Consider the following 16,646-nt stretch of genomic DNA (forward strand, 5'->3'; position numbering starts at 1 on the left):
GCCCTCGCGTCCGGGGGCTGCAAGCTCTGTGAGGAGCTTCCGCTGTCGACCCTGCGGGCTCGACTCGAAGCGTTCAACACCACAGCAGTCACTCCGCCTCCTGTGGGACCGCGCAGAAAGAAGCGCCGTTCCCTGAGACAGCCGGAACCTGTGGCCACAGCGACGCGCTCGCCGGAGAACCTCCCTCGAGCCTCGCTCTCGCCTTCCCCACCTCTCCTCACTGACGCGCAGCTGCCGCTTGCGAGCCTCACTGCCGTCACTTCGGAGGATGAGTCCGTGGGACACGCCACAAAAGACTGCTACTCTATCCTGGCATCAGACAGCGAGGAATGGTCGCTTCACTCCGCCTCCTCGTCAATCCAGGAATCCGCCCGTACCCGCGCTGGAGCTGACGCGGAACTTATGCGCCTGCTGACGCAAGCTGTCGACCGTCTCGGGCTCGAGTGGTCGTTCCCGAAGGAACCCGCGCCGAACAGGCTCGACGGCTGCTTCCTTCAAAGTCGCCGCCGCGCAGTTTCAGAAACCAGGCCCGCTCCATTCCTGCCGGAACTTCATGCGGAGCTGACGAAGTCGTGGAATTCGCCTTTTTCGGCTAGACTTCAGTCACAGGCCTCCGCGTCGCTCTCCCGAGTGGACGGCGCCGCCGAGAAAGGGTACACAGCGATTCCCCCTGTGGAAGAGGCGGTCGCAGCGCACCTTTGCCCGCCCTCCGCGAGATGGCGGTCACGGTCAGCCCTCCCGTCTAAAGCCTGCAGAGCCACTTCCGCCTTGGTCGGCCGCGCTTATGCCGCCTCCGGCCAGGCCGCGTCTGCTCTACACTCGATGGCTGTGCTTCAGATCCTGCAAGCCGACCTCCTCCGTGAATGGGATGAGAAGGGCCGGGACCCAGCTGCGGTTACGGATTTGAGAAGCGCGACGGATCTTTCTCTCCGCGCCACCAAAGCTGCAGCCCAGGCCATCGGACGAGCCATGGCCGCGTTAAACCGTGACGGAGAGGCACCTCTGGTTAACGCTCGCGGATATGAGGGAAACTGAGCGAGCCACCTTTCTGAACGCGCCGCTTTCCCCCACTGGTCTCTTCGGCCCAGCGGTGAACGGGATTGTTGACCGCTTCTCTATGGTGCAAAAGACCACGCAGGCCATGAACCTCTTCCTGCCGCGACGCTCGAGTTCCGCCACAGGCCGCTCTCGCGAGAGACAAAGCCAGCCTCCTGTGCGAACCAGCACCCAGCGTCCAGCACAGCCTCAGCATCAGCCTTCGCAGCGACGTCAGGGCGGCCGCCCTAGATTGCGCTCAGACAGCCGTCGCAGACCGCCGCCCCCCAGAGGGCCTCGGCAAAGGCTCACGCTGAAGTCTGAGCACGCGAAGCCCTCCTAACAGCGGGAGAGAAAAGACGCGCGTGTCCCGCTGCGGCCGGACCGCCGTCAAAGTTCATTTCCCTGTCAGTCCCCTTCGAACAGGCTACTGCAGTGGTTCAACTAGCAGCCAACGAGCCGGTTTATTCACCCTCTCGCCTGCACACAAACGCCGTTTTCACGGCGACCCAGAGAAATCTCAAAAAGAGTATAATGTCTGGTCCGGCTCACGCCGTCAGTGTTTTAAGTGTAGTGAATGTGCCCACGCCCCAGTGTTCACCCCTACACATAAGCACTCAAAATCCCGTGTCACTCACAGAGCACACTCTCATAAAGCGCAGAAAAGCCGCTCGAGTGTTGAATGTAAGAAATGTGTCCACAGGTCTGTGCCCACTATCTGCCCGCTCTGTTACACGATCAAAAAAGCTTATGAACGTAAGTCTCGTGCCCGCCAGAGAGCGCTCACGCTTGCTAACACAAACCTTCCCCCGGGTCCCGCCTGTGCGTTTAAGTGTTATCACGAAACACAGGGCGTTAATAAAACGCTCCCCATCTACTATGATCGGGGCGTCAGATACAGTTGTAAGTCTCGTGCCCGCGTGCGCGCGCTCACGCTTACAGAGAGCTCTCCCGCCCAGAGCGCTGCTCGCGCGTCAAAGTGTGGCAAAAGTATGTTCCCCATCCCTTATGATCGGGACATCTCACATAAGTCAGCCGGTCTCGGCTGTCAGCGAGCGGCCATTGCCCAGAACCGAGAGCGGGGCGCGCCGCGCTCTCGGATCCGGTTCAGTTTCACAAGCCCGCAAATGGCGGCGGTCTGAACCCGGAGGCCATTCGCCCCCTGGCGGCTCACATAGCTGCGTGGGAAACTATCCCAGGGATTTCAGAATGGGTGTTGAGCACAATAAAGCAGGGCTATGCACTTCAATTCGTTCGCCGTCCTCCGCGATTTCAAGCCCGGACCGCGACGATAGTGAATGCGGAAGTAGCACACCTACTTCACGCAGAAATAGCAAAGCTGCTGTGCAAAGGGGCTATAGAAAAGGTGCCGCCTTCTCTGAGCGAGTCAGGCTTTTACAGCCGATATTTTCTCGTACCCAAGAAGGACGGAGCCTTCAGACCTATCCTAGATCTGAGATATTTGAACAAAGTGCTTGTAAAAAGACCGTTCAAAATGCTTACGACCAGAAAATTCCTCGCGCACGTTCGCCCGAGGGACTGGTTTATTTCTCTAGATCTGAAGGATGCCTATTTTCAGATTCAGATAGTACCCCGTCACAGGCAATTTTTGAGATTCGCCTTCGACGGTCAGGCATATCAATACACCGTCCTGCCGTTCGGCCTGTCCCTAGCACCCCGTACATTTACAAAGTGCATGGACGCGGCGCTCGCCCCCCTGAGAAGTCAGGGGCTGCGCATAATGAACTATCTGGACGATTGGCTGATATTGGCACAGTCAGAGACAGAACTACTATCTCACAGAACAGTGCTTCTCAGTCATCTGGAAAGCTTGGGTCTCACGGTCAACTGGACCAAGAGCTCATTACTGCCCAGCCAGTCAATTTCCTTTTTAGGAATAGAACTGGACTCGGTGACCATGACGGCTCGTTTATCGACACAGCGCGCGCGCCGTGTTCGCCACCTAGCAAACATTTCAAAGGATGTTGGGCTGTATGGCATCAGCTGCAGCGGTGCTCCAGCTGGGCCTACTGCGCATGCGCCCGCTCCAACGCTGGTTGAACGCTCGCGCGCCTCGCCGAGCCTGGGTGTCTGGCGGCCAGAAAATCAGAGTGACTCAGACCTGCATAACAGCTCTGCAGCCCTGGTTAGTGGCCGATTGGTACCAGCATGGAGTAATGATGGGAACCATCTCTTATCGGAAGGTCATCTTGACAGACGCGTCCAACTCGGGTTTGGGCGCGCTGTTCGAGGGCAGACCGGCCTTTGGCCAGTGGTCAGACCAGGAGAAGGGTTTTCACATAAACTGTCTGGAAATGATAGCGGTCGAGAACGCGCTGAAGTGCTTCCTCCCGTTTATACAGGACCAGCATGTTCTTGTCCGCTCGGACAACACATCTGTGGTATCCTATGTAAACCGTCAGGGCGGTGTCAGATCCAGAAATCTCTGCAATCTGACGGAACGCCTCCTTATTTGGTCACAGACGAACCTGCGCTCGCTGAGGGCGGCGCATGTGCCTGGCCATTTGAACGACGGCCCAGACAGACTGTCCAGGGACAATGTTCCCCCAGGGGAATGGTCCCTGCACCCCCAAACGGTCCAGAAACTGTGGCGCCTATTCGGCAGAGCGGAAGTCGACCTGTTTGCGTCAAAAGACAACGCTCAATGCCCGATGTTCTTCTCGAAGGACGAGGACGCGCTGGCCCAGGTTTGGCCCAGCCTCCCGCTATATGCTTTCCCTCCGGTCTCTCGGTTGCCACAGGTGATCAAGAGGATCAGGGAAACGCGCCACTCGGTGCTCCTCATAGCCCCGCGTTGGGAGAATCAGACTTGGTTCCCGGAACTGGCACGGCTATCACATACAGCTCCGTGGCCGATTCCGGTGAAGGCAGATCTCCTCTCTCAAGCTCGCGGCACGATATGGCATCCCCATCCAGAGCGCTGGTCTCTGCATGCATGGTTGATCAACGGGTACTCGTTGCCCTGCCAGAAGGAGTGATGAACACGATCACGCAGTCTAGAGCCCCTTCCACGAGAAGGCTCTACGCGTCTAAATGGTCGGTGTTCTCTGGATGGTGCACCGACAGAGGTCTGGACCCGCGGACATGCGGGGTGGCGCATCTGCTCACTTTCCTACAAGAGCTGTTGGATAAGGGAAGATCCCCATCCACGCTCAAAGTATACGTGGCGGCCGTAGCAGCATTCGCGGAATCGACGCACGGCCAGTCACTGGGAAGACATGAGTTGGTCATCCGCTTCCTTAGAGGAGCTAGAAGGATGAATCCGCCGCGCCCCCCGTCGGTTCCCATGTGGGATCTTTCACTGGTCCTCGAGGCCCTGAAAGCTTTTCCATTTGAACCACTAGACTCCGTGGAGTTGAAATATCTATCACTAAAAGCCGTTTTTCTGACTGCACTGTCGTCAGTAAAACGTGTAGGGGATCTGCACGCGCTGACTGTCAGCGCGTCGTGTCTTGAGTTCGGACCAAATGACTCTAAAGTCATCCTCAGACCTAGACATGGTTATGTCCCTAAAGTGATGGGCACTAGAGGCTGACATTTTTTCGGGAATCCCACGGGTCACGGGATTCCCGTGGGATTCCTGCAGGATGGGAGTCATCTTTGCTATCAATCACGGGATTTGGACGGTACAGGATAAATGGTTAACGGGAGCAGACGGGAGCGGGAATCAACCAATAGCAAAGACGACAAAAAAAGAAAAAAGTAAATGCATCATTTTGTAGTTTCCTTTTAATACGCCTACAATGTAACGCAATTAAAAAATAACTACACGACCCAGCCGTCCCAGAAGCCATCAGTGCTTTTTGTCACGGCTTACCGCCGAAATTCAAAGAGCAGTGATGGAGGGAGCTAACAGCCGCGGAGAAGTCGATGTGGCAAAAAATGATTTACAGCGCAAAGTCAGAAGTAATGACATGTCTATTAAGTTCACAGAACTGGTCGGAAAGTCTGAAATATTAATTAAGTTTATGAGAGTAGAATGTGACGGTGATAGCACAATGTACGCTGCTTGTAAGACATGCTTAGTCTTAGTCAAGTACGCAAGTGATTCAGGGACGAGCGGTCTGAAGAAGCACACTTGCAAGGCAAATTCGGGAAAGAATCAGGCAAGCATCGCTTCGTTCATCAAGCGAAAATTGCCGTATATGGGAGCGGTACAGGAGCGGGAGTCAGTTTAAACAGGAGCGGGATGGGATTGGGAGTCAATTTACCAGGAGCGGGATGGGATGGAATTATTTTTTAAACTTTGGTCTGGGAGTGGGACGGGACAAGATTTCTTTCTATGGGAGTGGGACGGGACAGGAGTGAAAATCCACTCCCGTGTCATCCTCTAATGGGCACTCCATTCAGAGCGCAAGTTATTTCGCTGTCAGCTCTGCCAGCATCTGACAGCGAAGGTGATGTGAATCTCCTCTGCCCTGTCAGAGCGCTGAGGGTTTACATTACGCGCTCCGCCTCCTTCAGGCGTTCGGAACAGCTTTTCGTTTGGTTTGGTGGGCGCGCCAAGGGGCTTGCCTCCTCGAAACAGAGCCTGTCCAGATGGATAGTGGACGCTATAGCGGCAGCTTACGCGTCAAAAGGCCTGCAATGCCCTCTGGGCATCAGGGCTCATTCCACGAGAGGTGTGGCCTCGTCGTGGGCATGGTCCAGTGGAATTTCTATCATGACATATGTGTAGCGGCGGGCTGGAGCTCCCCGTCTACCTTTGTCAGGTTTTATAACCTAGAAGTTCCTGCCTTGCAGGCTAAACTGTTGTCAGTCTGAAAAGAGGTGTATTCTGCCCAGATCTCCTGCTCAGATCACGTTCATGACTCAGCTCTCCTGGTTGAGCTGCACTAAGTAGGGTATGTGCCATATGACTATACAGACCGGCGCGCTGCTCTGTATTCCCTATGTGTGCTTATGTACAAGTGATGGCCCGCGTGGCTGGCCACCTTATTTTTTCCACTTATGGGGTTCCCCTTAAGCTCGGGGTCTCATGTGGATGCTTGGCGCGCACGGCGTTGACAAAGTGTTCCCGTAGCGTAAGCTAAACTTACGCAATACGAGAGAACCTCTCGTAAGAGAACGATACTCGGTTACTAACGTAACCTCGGTTCTCTCTAGAGAGGGAACGAGTATTGCGTAACCGGCCGTGCTCACGCCACGAGCGACTTCGCTTCAGTCGTCGAAAAACCAGAGAATTCAGCCTACAGCCCCTATTTTATACGCTAAGCCACGCCTATCTGGTGGGCTGTGACGCTATAAAGGCGCGGGCGCCCTTCATTGGGCGTGACGTCACGCCGGGCGCACTGGTAGGCTGCAGCAGTTGCCCGCAGGGCAGCCAATGAGCACGCGAGATGGCCTGCTCTAGGTCTGCTAGCTGCTGCACTGCGTTGACTAGTTATACAAAATTAAGGATAATTTTTTGGCTTCAGTATCTCGAGAAGATGAATCTTTCCCGTAGCGTAAGCTAAACTTACGCAATACTCGTTCCCTCTCTAGAGAGAACCGAGGTTACGTTAGTAACCGAGTATCGTTTCTATGGTAACCGGCTCCTCTGACGTTGCAGGGCCGCTGAAAGAGACAACCTTTAATCACGTGGTTGTAGTTCGAATAGTTCGAAACAACTCTGCACTCAATCTTTTACATGGGTTTAAGCGGGACAAGACAGCAGTTTCATTATATTTATTTATAGAATAATTTATAGAATTTGACATTAATTATAGATTATAGTTTCAAATTAATTTTGGAAAGTGGAATTTGATGTTCTGTGCTTATGTTGTTCCAAACCCTTAAGACTTTCATTCATCTTCAGAACACACACATGAAGCTCTTTGAATGAAATCTGAGATTTCTGAAATATCTTAATTTGTGGGCAAGTACAGCATCACAGTGCTTTTATACTAATCTCACCACACTTTAATACAACACTGTCTTCTTTTCTCCCTGCAGTACCTCCAGAGACCCTCTCAGGATGATGTCCGATGAGCCGGAAGCTGAAGTGGATGATATTTATTTTTTTCTATCCAAATTGTCATTTCTTGTTTTAGCTTTGTTTCATGTTCATTATTTTGAAGTTTAATCTGTTTGTCATGTGCCCCCTTGCTCCCCAGATCGAGCTTTTTCTGTGGTCTGGCCTCGGTTGTGGAACAATTTGCCGTTAGAAATTAGGATAGCCCCTTCCGTGATCACTTTTAAGTCGCTTCTAAAAACGTACTTGTTTTCCATGGCCTATATTTAAGTTTGGTTGTACTATTTTCCATTGAGTCTGATACTGTTTTTGCCACTCCTGTTTCTTTTCATTTTATATTTGAGTCTGATACTGTTTTTGCTATTCCATATGTTTAGGTATTATTTTGTTTTAATTTCTGCTGTTCTGTAAAGCACTTTGGCCAGCCAGTGGCTGTTGTGCTATATAAATGAAATTAACTTGTGAATGTCATTGGTTGTTTTTGGTCGGCGACACTGTGATAGCCCAGTTCATTCATTAGGATCCAAACAGAGATGAAGTTAGAAGCGACCAAAGAACTCCAAGTTTTCCCTATTTAAATACAGTTACACGAGTAGTTACACGACCAGGTATGCTGACACAAAATAAAACGTGTCGCTTTTCTAAGCGAGTAAAATGGATAACTATAATGTATGGCGGAATAGCACTGAGAGCACTTCGACTCGGGGCAGTAATATCATCACTCCTGAATGATCCTGGCGCCACGTTTTATTCTGTGTCACCATACTTGGTCGTGTAACTACTCGTGTAACTGTATTTAAATAGGGAAAACGTGGAGGTGGAGATGAGAGAGGTATGTATCAACTCGTCTTAGTTAAGGGAATAACATAGTTTAATATGAAAAAACGGTGGAGTGTTCCTTTAATCCTTGTCCCTGTGTTCCCATTGTCTCTTGTCTAGCTTTGTTTCCTGTATCATTGTTGGTGATTCTATCTTTAGTCCAAGTTTATGTTCATGTTAATTTCAAATTGTCACTTCAACCCAAGTCTGTTTTGTTTGTATTTTTGGATACAACTATTTATTGGAATAAACTATACTTGGGTTCAATTAAACTCGCCTTCAGTGGACTACATTACACATGTTATAAACATAATTCATGGGTCTTTTTTATGTATTATCTTTTTGTCTTCGTTTTAAAATCTGAAAGTTCTTATTTGGTTCTGTTTTAGGTTCTTCATATATTATATACCTTGTTATATGAAAAAAAAAACATTAAGAAAGGGTTTAATAAGTAAATGAAACGTTTTTCATAATGAAACCTTTTAATGGGAGAATTGAACGTTCTAATAACGTTTTGAATAACGTTCTTATAACCAAGAAATAACATTAATATAACGTTTATATAACGGGAGAATTGAACGTTCTAATAACGTTTGAATGAGGTTCTTAAGCAACAACGTTAATAGAACGTTTATATAACGGGAGAATTGAACGTTCTAATAACGTTTTGAATAACATTCTTATAACCAAGAAATAACGTTAATACAACGTTTACATAACGGGAGAATTGAACGTTCTAATAACGTTTTGAATAACGTTCTTATAACCAAGAAATAACGTGAATAAAACGTCTAAAATACTGGACGTTTTGAACGTTCCTAGAACATTCAGAAATAACGTTTTTATAACTTAATGGGAACGTTATGGAAACGTTCTTATAACCTAAAATTGTTGGCTGGCCTGACAACACTCTCCACATCCGAATCCCAACGATTATCATCATTAAGGTTTTCATCTTTCTTTTTTCCTTTTGAAATTTCGAACTATTGTATACCAATCTCCACTGTTAGTTCCTCCCGCGTCCTCTTCTCCCATCTCCATCTCACTTCCTACTCCTATGTCACTTCCTGCCTTCTCCGCTCCACACCATCCGTCAACTGATTCACCGCAGGTCCGCAGCAGAAGCACTTGACCCTGCGGGTCGTACCATTTACATTGATTCGAGAGGGGTGGTGGGGCCCTGCACAGCATGAAAATGACTTTTTTATACCAAACCAGTGCCTAACTACAATTTAAGTTTTGCACCGGAACTTTTTTATTTGTACATTAATGCTATACAAATGTTAGTGCATGTATATGTATGTATAGAAAACGGACTTCTAAGGGGACCCCCCCCCCCCCCCCCCATTCCCCCAGTCCGACGCCCCTGAGTCCGGGCAGTGAGTTATGGGAGATATAGTTTCATGAGGGAATGACAATAGTCTGGAGTGGAGTGCCCTCTTGTGGTAATGACGGGCACTCTCACTGGTGATCGTGACCATATAGTGTCCAAAGCAGAAAATCACATCTCTTAGAATAGTGCTGCTTTTACCCGCTATAAATAGATGCTGCTGTTCTCATAGACTAGAGGAAGTGCTAAAGAACCAAACCACAGATGGCTATTTGAACAACAAACCTATTATATTCCATTTATATTAAATCAGAGGTATGTACGCCTACTTGTCATTCTGTAGTGCTAGTGTTTTGTGTAGAGTGGCTATACGGTGATAGTAAATCACACCAGTTACAGTTACCAGCTGAACAGCAACACAGAGATATTCTTCTTATAGCCTACCACCTGAAGACAGACCTGGATATTTCATGAAAAAGAATTGAGGCAGTTCACACCAAGAAAGATTACTATAAAGATAAATATCTTAGTGTCCACACCAGCGGACAATATCGTTCGGTTTATTCAATGCACATGCTTTTCATTTACTTTAAATGCTCAAGCTCGTAAAAGCAGGATGGATTAGTTGGTCAATGTTTTTATCGTTCTGGATAAAATCGTTCTGAAAGTAATTCTAACTGTGGAATTACTGAACTCTACTATATACTTTAATATTGAGAATGATATTTAGAACTATCTTTATCGTTATCTAGTTATCGTCCTTGGTGTGAACGGGCCTTAGTCATTATTACTAGATGGATTGATAATTGGTTTTACTGATATCTTTGATATTTACACCTTCCTTCTTTAATCATCAGTTGGTATGATATTGATTTACTGATAAATGTGGGTTTTTGAGGAACAGCAGCACTGCACATCACAGTAAAACTGACTAAATTTATGCCTAATTGTGTTACTTGCAGTGCATGTGAAGGTGACAGAGATTATCTCAATTATATTTAAATATTGAGTCAAAGATCAAGTTTTCATGTTTTGAAAGCTTTATATATGTGTGTTTCTCCTGGCCCACAGTATAATTTTGGCGAGGATACACAATCTGAATGTGTGCTCTGCTTGGGAGTGGAGCACACGGTCAGCTCTCGAGGTGGTTGGCTGTGTACACTGAACAGTTTCCCTTGAGAACGTTCCACTCCTGCCTGATCCTAATGTGGTCTCATGGCAAGTTGCTCTCTCTGAAAGCACTGATCTGTATCTGAGCACCTGAATGTGGGAGCAGGTGTCCTGTCGAGGCAGGGGAATGGAGACTCCACCCGGAGTCAGTGGAGTCAATATGGAGAAAGAGTTCGGTCGAGCACAAGTAGACCTGTTTCTGGCGCAAGAGACGACTCTTTGCCCATGTTGGTTCTTCCCCAATCATCCAGCTCCTTTAGGACTGGATGCCATGGTGCAAATGTGACAGAGGAACATGTACGCGTTCCACCCGATTGCTCGGCTCCCGGGAGTTCTAGAAGGAGTTTGTGGGCTGAGTTTGGCTTCAGTGGCTTCAGTGCTGGAGTTCCTTTAAAGGGGCATTCGGCAACTTTTTCAACTTAATAAATCTGTTTAGTAATGATTTGGATGGTTAAATAATCTGTTCTGGTGAGAATGGTGACTTTCCCCGCTCCCCCCAAAGTTTCCCAGGCGGAAAACCAACCTTGCAACATGGGGATCAACGTCCCGGTAAGTTAGAAAAAGGAAGTCTCGCGAGAACGAGCAAGAAACACAAACTGCTTTACGGCAATTCGACATAAACACACACGCCATATGATACTGTGTATGATGTATTACCCACCGCGGTAGACATAGCTCCACACAATAAAGTTGGCCGGCTCCGATAATAACAAATGCACATGAGCAGCGGTAGAAAGGGGGAGGAGGGTGTCGCAAGTGAGGTTTTTTTTAGGACAGTGTTTTGAAATATACGCCTCACAGCTGTAGGGGGAGCTCGTTGAGACAATATGCGACAACAAAAGTAAAAATCAGCGAAGAAATGGCTAGAGTTGCCAAGTGCCCCTTTAAGACAGTTTCTCTACCGGTCTTTGCCCATTCATGCTCAGTGTATTATGTTTTACTAAATAAAACCTTTAGAACAGGGGTGCCCAATCCTGTTCCTGGAGATCTACCTTCTTGCAAAGTTCACCTTCAACCCTGATCAACACACCTGGGCCAGCTAATGATAGGTGCGTCTCCCTAGTTCAGTAGCCACTATAGTCAGGGCACCGATCAGGGAGTCGGCCATCTTAAGGGCTGTCTCAAACGCAAAATCCTTTCAAGTGCACTGAAACGTTCGCTCCTCAAAAAGTCCCACAATGCACCATAAAAACCAGAAGCATCGATACTCACTGAGTCTTCAACAGAAAACTGATAAATGCTGCCTTCTGAGGACACATTGGGCATCAAGGCACATCCGAATCCAATGTAAGTTGCACTTCCTGTCTCCTGAAATACCTTCATCTGATAGATTTTTAAAAGCAGCATAGATGCTTTCCATTTTTGTGACAGTTGAGCTAAAAATACAAAGATTGCGTTTGAAAATTGTAGTTGCTGGTCAGTTTGTGGTTAAATGTACATTTTTGACCAACATTATTCACTTCTGATGTCATTTCTAGTGAGAAATTACTATTGTAGTAACTACATATTTGCTTAGTTTTTGCCAAAGCTCTCTCTGTTTTGCTGTAGATCATTAAACCGTTAAGTTGCCTCGGAAGTCTGTCCAAAATCTGTTTCGTGAGGAAACTTTTTGCGCAAACGCTGCCTGCAGAGTCATTGCCTACAGCGAGGCAACAAGTCATTTTTCGGAGTCACTACGTACATATAATTTTTTTTTTACATATAAATTTTGCACACATATATATATATGTAACATGCAACGTTTAAATAATATTTTTTTTTAAATTGCCTTTATTGTGTGTAAGCGACTTATAATTTATTTCAGTTTGTTTATTTTTGTGTTAATTGATTATTGCGGTGAGCATTAACAATGAATGCTGTTGTTTCATGTGCATTTATATTTGATTAATTGCTATTGTTTTCTTTCTTTTTTTAGGAGCAGGGTTGACCCAGAGTGGGCAGGCTGGCTATCCTTGGAGGGTGCATGGAAACTCTCCTTTTCCAAGAGTGTGTAGGTTTTCTTGCAGTGGATTTCACTGGAGTGTGTGTGTGTGTGTGTGTGTGTGTGTGTGTGTGTGTGTGTGTGTGTGTGTGTGTGTGTGTGTGTGTGTGTGTGTGTGTGTGTGTGTGTGTGTGTGTGTGTGTGTGTGTGTGTGTGTGTGTGTGTGTGTTTTGTGATTTGGTGCACGGGTTACTCAGTGCGGGCTGATTCGAAGCCCACTGCTTAGCCTGCCCAACTACTGGTGCACCCCAGCTCATTGACCAGAGCCTTTCTTTCTGTTTCCTTTGACCAATTTCCTCATATATAAATCAGTGGCCTTGTTTTGCCACCACTAATGTTTTACTGTACCAGTGGCCTTTTAAATTATTTATGATCACTTAATAAAGATCTACTTATGTACGCATCCACGCCTCAGTGTTCCGTGATTGTGGGAAGGAGATCTAACTTGTGTCCCCTTAATTGGTGTTTCCCCAGCTGGTTCAATGCTGAGGTGGCGTAGTCGTAACTTGCTCTGTACATGAGAGCCCCCCCCCCCCCCCCCCCCCATTATATCAAAGATATAATTTCTGCTGTAGTTTATAAATACAAGTAATGATGTTGTACAATGATGTTGCTGTAAAGGTCATCAGTGTCCCAATGTGTAGTGAGTCAGGGTCCTTCATGCCCGAATTCATGTACACACTATACAGATTCATGACCTAGGGAGCTGATTAATATGCACCATAAGATCTTCAGGAGCACTTGATAATTACAGAGAGGAGTGTTTGATCAGAGTTAGATCTGAACTCTGCAGAAAGGTTGATCTAGAGGATCAGGATTGGGCACCCCTGCAACCGTTGACAAAATTTCACCTGTAATAAAGCAGTTTAGAATGTTATTTTTATTTTTATTTTTTTACTAACTTACTTGACATAAAAGTTTTAATTTCTTTCATGAAAAATGTTTACAATCTACACTTTTAAAATATGTTTTAAATATAATTTTTTTGCTATTGCTTTTCTCTGTCTGTGTCAGACACCGTTTCTCATGGTTTAGGCCTATTGTTTCTGTAGAGTAGAGACTCAAACGAAGTCGTTTATAGCAGGACAGGAAAGAGCTCTTCACATATAAACATGCATGCTCTATATAGCCATTCTCTCTCACAAACAAGTTGGTCCATCAACAGATCAAACCACATCTCTAAAGATCACCAACCGCAGCATCTTTCAGTTTGACTCAGAAGACAAACTTCAGTAAACCGGTATGTGAGATCAGACACCATTTAACTTTTTCCATACACTAAAAATGAGAGCTGAATAAATATACACAGCCATTTTAAAATTAGAGTTACGCTCCATTTCACTGTACAATGTTCATCTCATATTTTCATCCAATTTTCAAACAGTATCCTTTTAATTTTAAATATTTAACATCATCAATCAACTACATTTCAAAGATTATCAAAAAAATAATAAAAACAGTTTTTGTGACATATAGTCTTATTATATGCATATATAACTAGCGTGCAGAGCGGTTGCGCATGTGAACTATAGGAGGGTCAAACTCTGTCAGGGGAGGATTCACATGCAAAATTAAACGTTCTGTTACGCTTGTTTTAATCAGTTAGTTCTGAACAACTGAACATGTTTCACACACTTGTTTTGTTCTGTTTGTGCTGCTGCCGTCTCATTGGTAAGTTATTCATATATTTGTGTGGTGTCATTTATTTGCATTTCAGAGTAATAAGCTACTGTTACAGTTCAAATCAGATTGTTTTCAGCTGCATTTATCATGTAACTTTACATTTATTTTGCTTCAGAAGATAATTTTAAAACACAATGAAGATAAAAATATTGGTTCACAGTCTGATTGTTGATATGTGTCACCTTTCATTTTGTTTAGCATCTCTGCTGCTGTTCTTCAATTCATATTAAAAGATTAGCAAATGAGTTCAGATTTTGTAAGTGCCTTAATCAGTGACAAAACCTCTTCATGTTCATCAGGTGTGTTTGCTGATTCAGTGTCAGTGATGGAGGGAGATTCTGTTACTCTAAACACTGATACTGAAATACATGAAGATGAAGACATACTGTGGAAATTTGGAGCTGAAAAGTCTCTCATAATTCAAATCAGTAAAGCTGCTGGAATCGTCTCCACATATGATGTTCCTGATGGGAGATTCAGAGACAGACTGAAGCTGGACGATCAAACTGGATCTCTGACCATCACAAACACCACAACTGAACATACTGGAGTTTATAAACTACTGATAAGTGGAGTGAAACGATCATCAAAAACATTCAATGTTACTGTCTATGGTGAGTAGAGATCACTATTTAAATATTGAAATTTTTAATCATTTCATAGTTTGAGAATACAGACACACTCCCTGCTGTAGTCAAGTCAACTTTAATTATATAGCGCTTTTTACAATACAGATTGTTTCAAAGCAGCTTTACAGAAATAACAGGAAAGTAATGTTATAGTAATATTGTTAAATATAAAAATAAATGTCCCCAAAAAGCCAATGGCGACAAAGGCGAAAAAGGCGACAGTGGCAAGGAACCAAAACTCCATCAGTGACAGAATAGAGAGAAAAAAACCTTGGAGGAAAGAACCCAGGTTCAGTCGGCGGGTTGGGGGGGGGCAGTCCTACTCTGACCATCGAACGAACAGTGTATGATTATGATTCAGGCAGCATTATAGGTCAGAGGTCAGATTGGATCAGAACTTTTACAATATTTATCCAGTTCATCTGGTTTGGGTTCGGAGTCAGCCGGACCTGGGCCGAATCCGGGCCATATCCAGATCAGATGGTGGACTTGCGTATGGAGACGAGTTTGTTGAGGTGTCCATGAGGCCTTCACAGTGTTGATGAGGCTGGCACTTCAGGGATGTGTTGTGCTCGTGTCCAGGCGCAAGTCCACCATCTGATATGGATATGGCCCGGATTCGGCCCAGGTCCGGCTGATTACAGTTAGCCTCGGAATAAACAGAAAGACTAAAATTTGCGTAGATGCCATAATTTTTATGATATAGCGAGTACATCAGGTGTTCCCGGTTCCGGCTGACCTAATTTATGCAGCCTAATAATCATTTAACTGATTTGAATAATAGGAATGTATAGTGTTCTATGTGTATGCAATGTGTATAGTCATCACACTAAACACATTAATCTCAAAATAAGATTGTTGTTTAGATTTATCCATATTTCTCTTTATTCTCTCATGTTTTCCAGCTCGACTGCCTGTTCCTGTCATCAGCAGAGACTGTTCTTCATCATCATCTTCATCAAATTGTTCACTGGTGTGTTCATCAGTGTTGAATGTGAGTGATGCAACTCTCTCCTGGTACGCAGGAATCAGTGTATTGTCCAGCATCAGTGTGTGTGATCTCAGCATCAGTCTCTCTCTACCTCTGGAGGTGGAATATCAGGATAAAAACACCTACAGCTGTGTGCTGAACAATCCCATCAGCAACCAGACCACACATCTGGACATCGACACACTCTGTCACACATGTGCAGGTAAATTAGTGTCGATATTAACATTAATTAACTAAGCTGCTCTATCAAGTTACATACTGTAGTGCTGATATTCACTCTCAGTAATGGCTCATTTTATCCATTACAGATCAGGCCCTACCATTGTTTTATATAGTGTTGATCTCTTCTGCTGCTGGATCTCTGTTGATCGTTGCTGCCGTTGGGATCTTCTGGATCTGCAAGAAGTGTAGAGAAATTGACAGAGGAGGCAAGTGTTACAAAGAAGTATTATAACAAATAATACTTTAAAAATATGCTCTAAATATTTTTGATCGATTAAGAAGCCTCATTTATCATTTAATCAATTATTGTCACACAGTTATTATCATAATTCCTTTTTATAAATTCTCGTAGTTCCTTTTTATTCAAAACACTGGAAATGCACAATCAGACACAGTATAAAGATCTGCATGTATTCAACAATAAAAATGCGATCTCCATTTTATAAACATAATCTTACATGTGTAAAGATGCAGATGGTGCTAAAATTAAAATCTCTATATGATGACTTGTTAAATTTCACATAGCAAAGAATGCAAATAACTTTACTTTTGTTAAAGGCATCCAGCCTGGGTTTGGTTTATAAATTAAAGAATGTCTCTCTAGATTTAATGGTAAACACAAACTCTATTCGGAATGTTTTGTGTGTGAAAACGTTATAAGCCTAATGTTAAATAAAATTAGTTGATGCCATTTTTAAAAACTGCACCGTAAAACATTTAATTCAATGAGTGTGTTAATGTTTTAACTTTGGCAGCCCTAATAATTATAGGTTGTAAAGCAACAGATCAAGTTGAGTTTTGTTGTTTTAATG

The 16,646-nt window shown here is 45.2% G+C and overlaps 2 protein-coding genes across 3 annotated transcripts in view; one reads left to right on the forward strand and one right to left on the reverse strand.

The window, feature by feature from the left end:
- Positions 1 to 16,646, reverse strand: part of LOC143734804 (uncharacterized) — an 81,914-nt gene that overhangs the window by 33,811 nt on the left and 31,457 nt on the right. The window lies entirely within an intron of this gene.
- LOC143736326 (uncharacterized) lies at positions 10,423 to 16,066 on the forward strand. The gene is made up of 4 exons (XM_077227067.1): positions 10,423 to 10,555; positions 14,292 to 14,606; positions 15,527 to 15,814; positions 15,921 to 16,066. The coding sequence occupies exons 1-4, from the start codon at positions 10,423 to 10,425 to the stop codon at positions 16,064 to 16,066; spliced, it is 882 nt and encodes a 293-aa protein (XP_077083182.1).

This window comes from Siphateles boraxobius, unplaced genomic scaffold, assembly GCF_051911475.1.
Source record: "Siphateles boraxobius isolate OS27281-9 unplaced genomic scaffold, OSU_SipBor_1 13, whole genome shotgun sequence".
NCBI classification, from domain to species: domain Eukaryota; kingdom Metazoa; phylum Chordata; class Actinopteri; order Cypriniformes; family Leuciscidae; genus Siphateles; species Siphateles boraxobius.

Coding starts and splice junctions, on each gene's coding strand:
- LOC143736326 (XM_077227067.1), top strand. CDS start 10,423: ATGTGGGAGCAGGTGTCCTGTCGAGGCAGGGGAATGGAGACTCCACCC. Junction 10,556..14,291: donor AGAGACGACTCTTTGCCCAT/GTTGGTTCTTCC, acceptor CATGTTCATCAG/GTGTGTTTGCTGATTCAGTG. Junction 15,815..15,920: donor ACTCTGTCACACATGTGCAG/GTAAATTAGTGT, acceptor TATCCATTACAG/ATCAGGCCCTACCATTGTTT.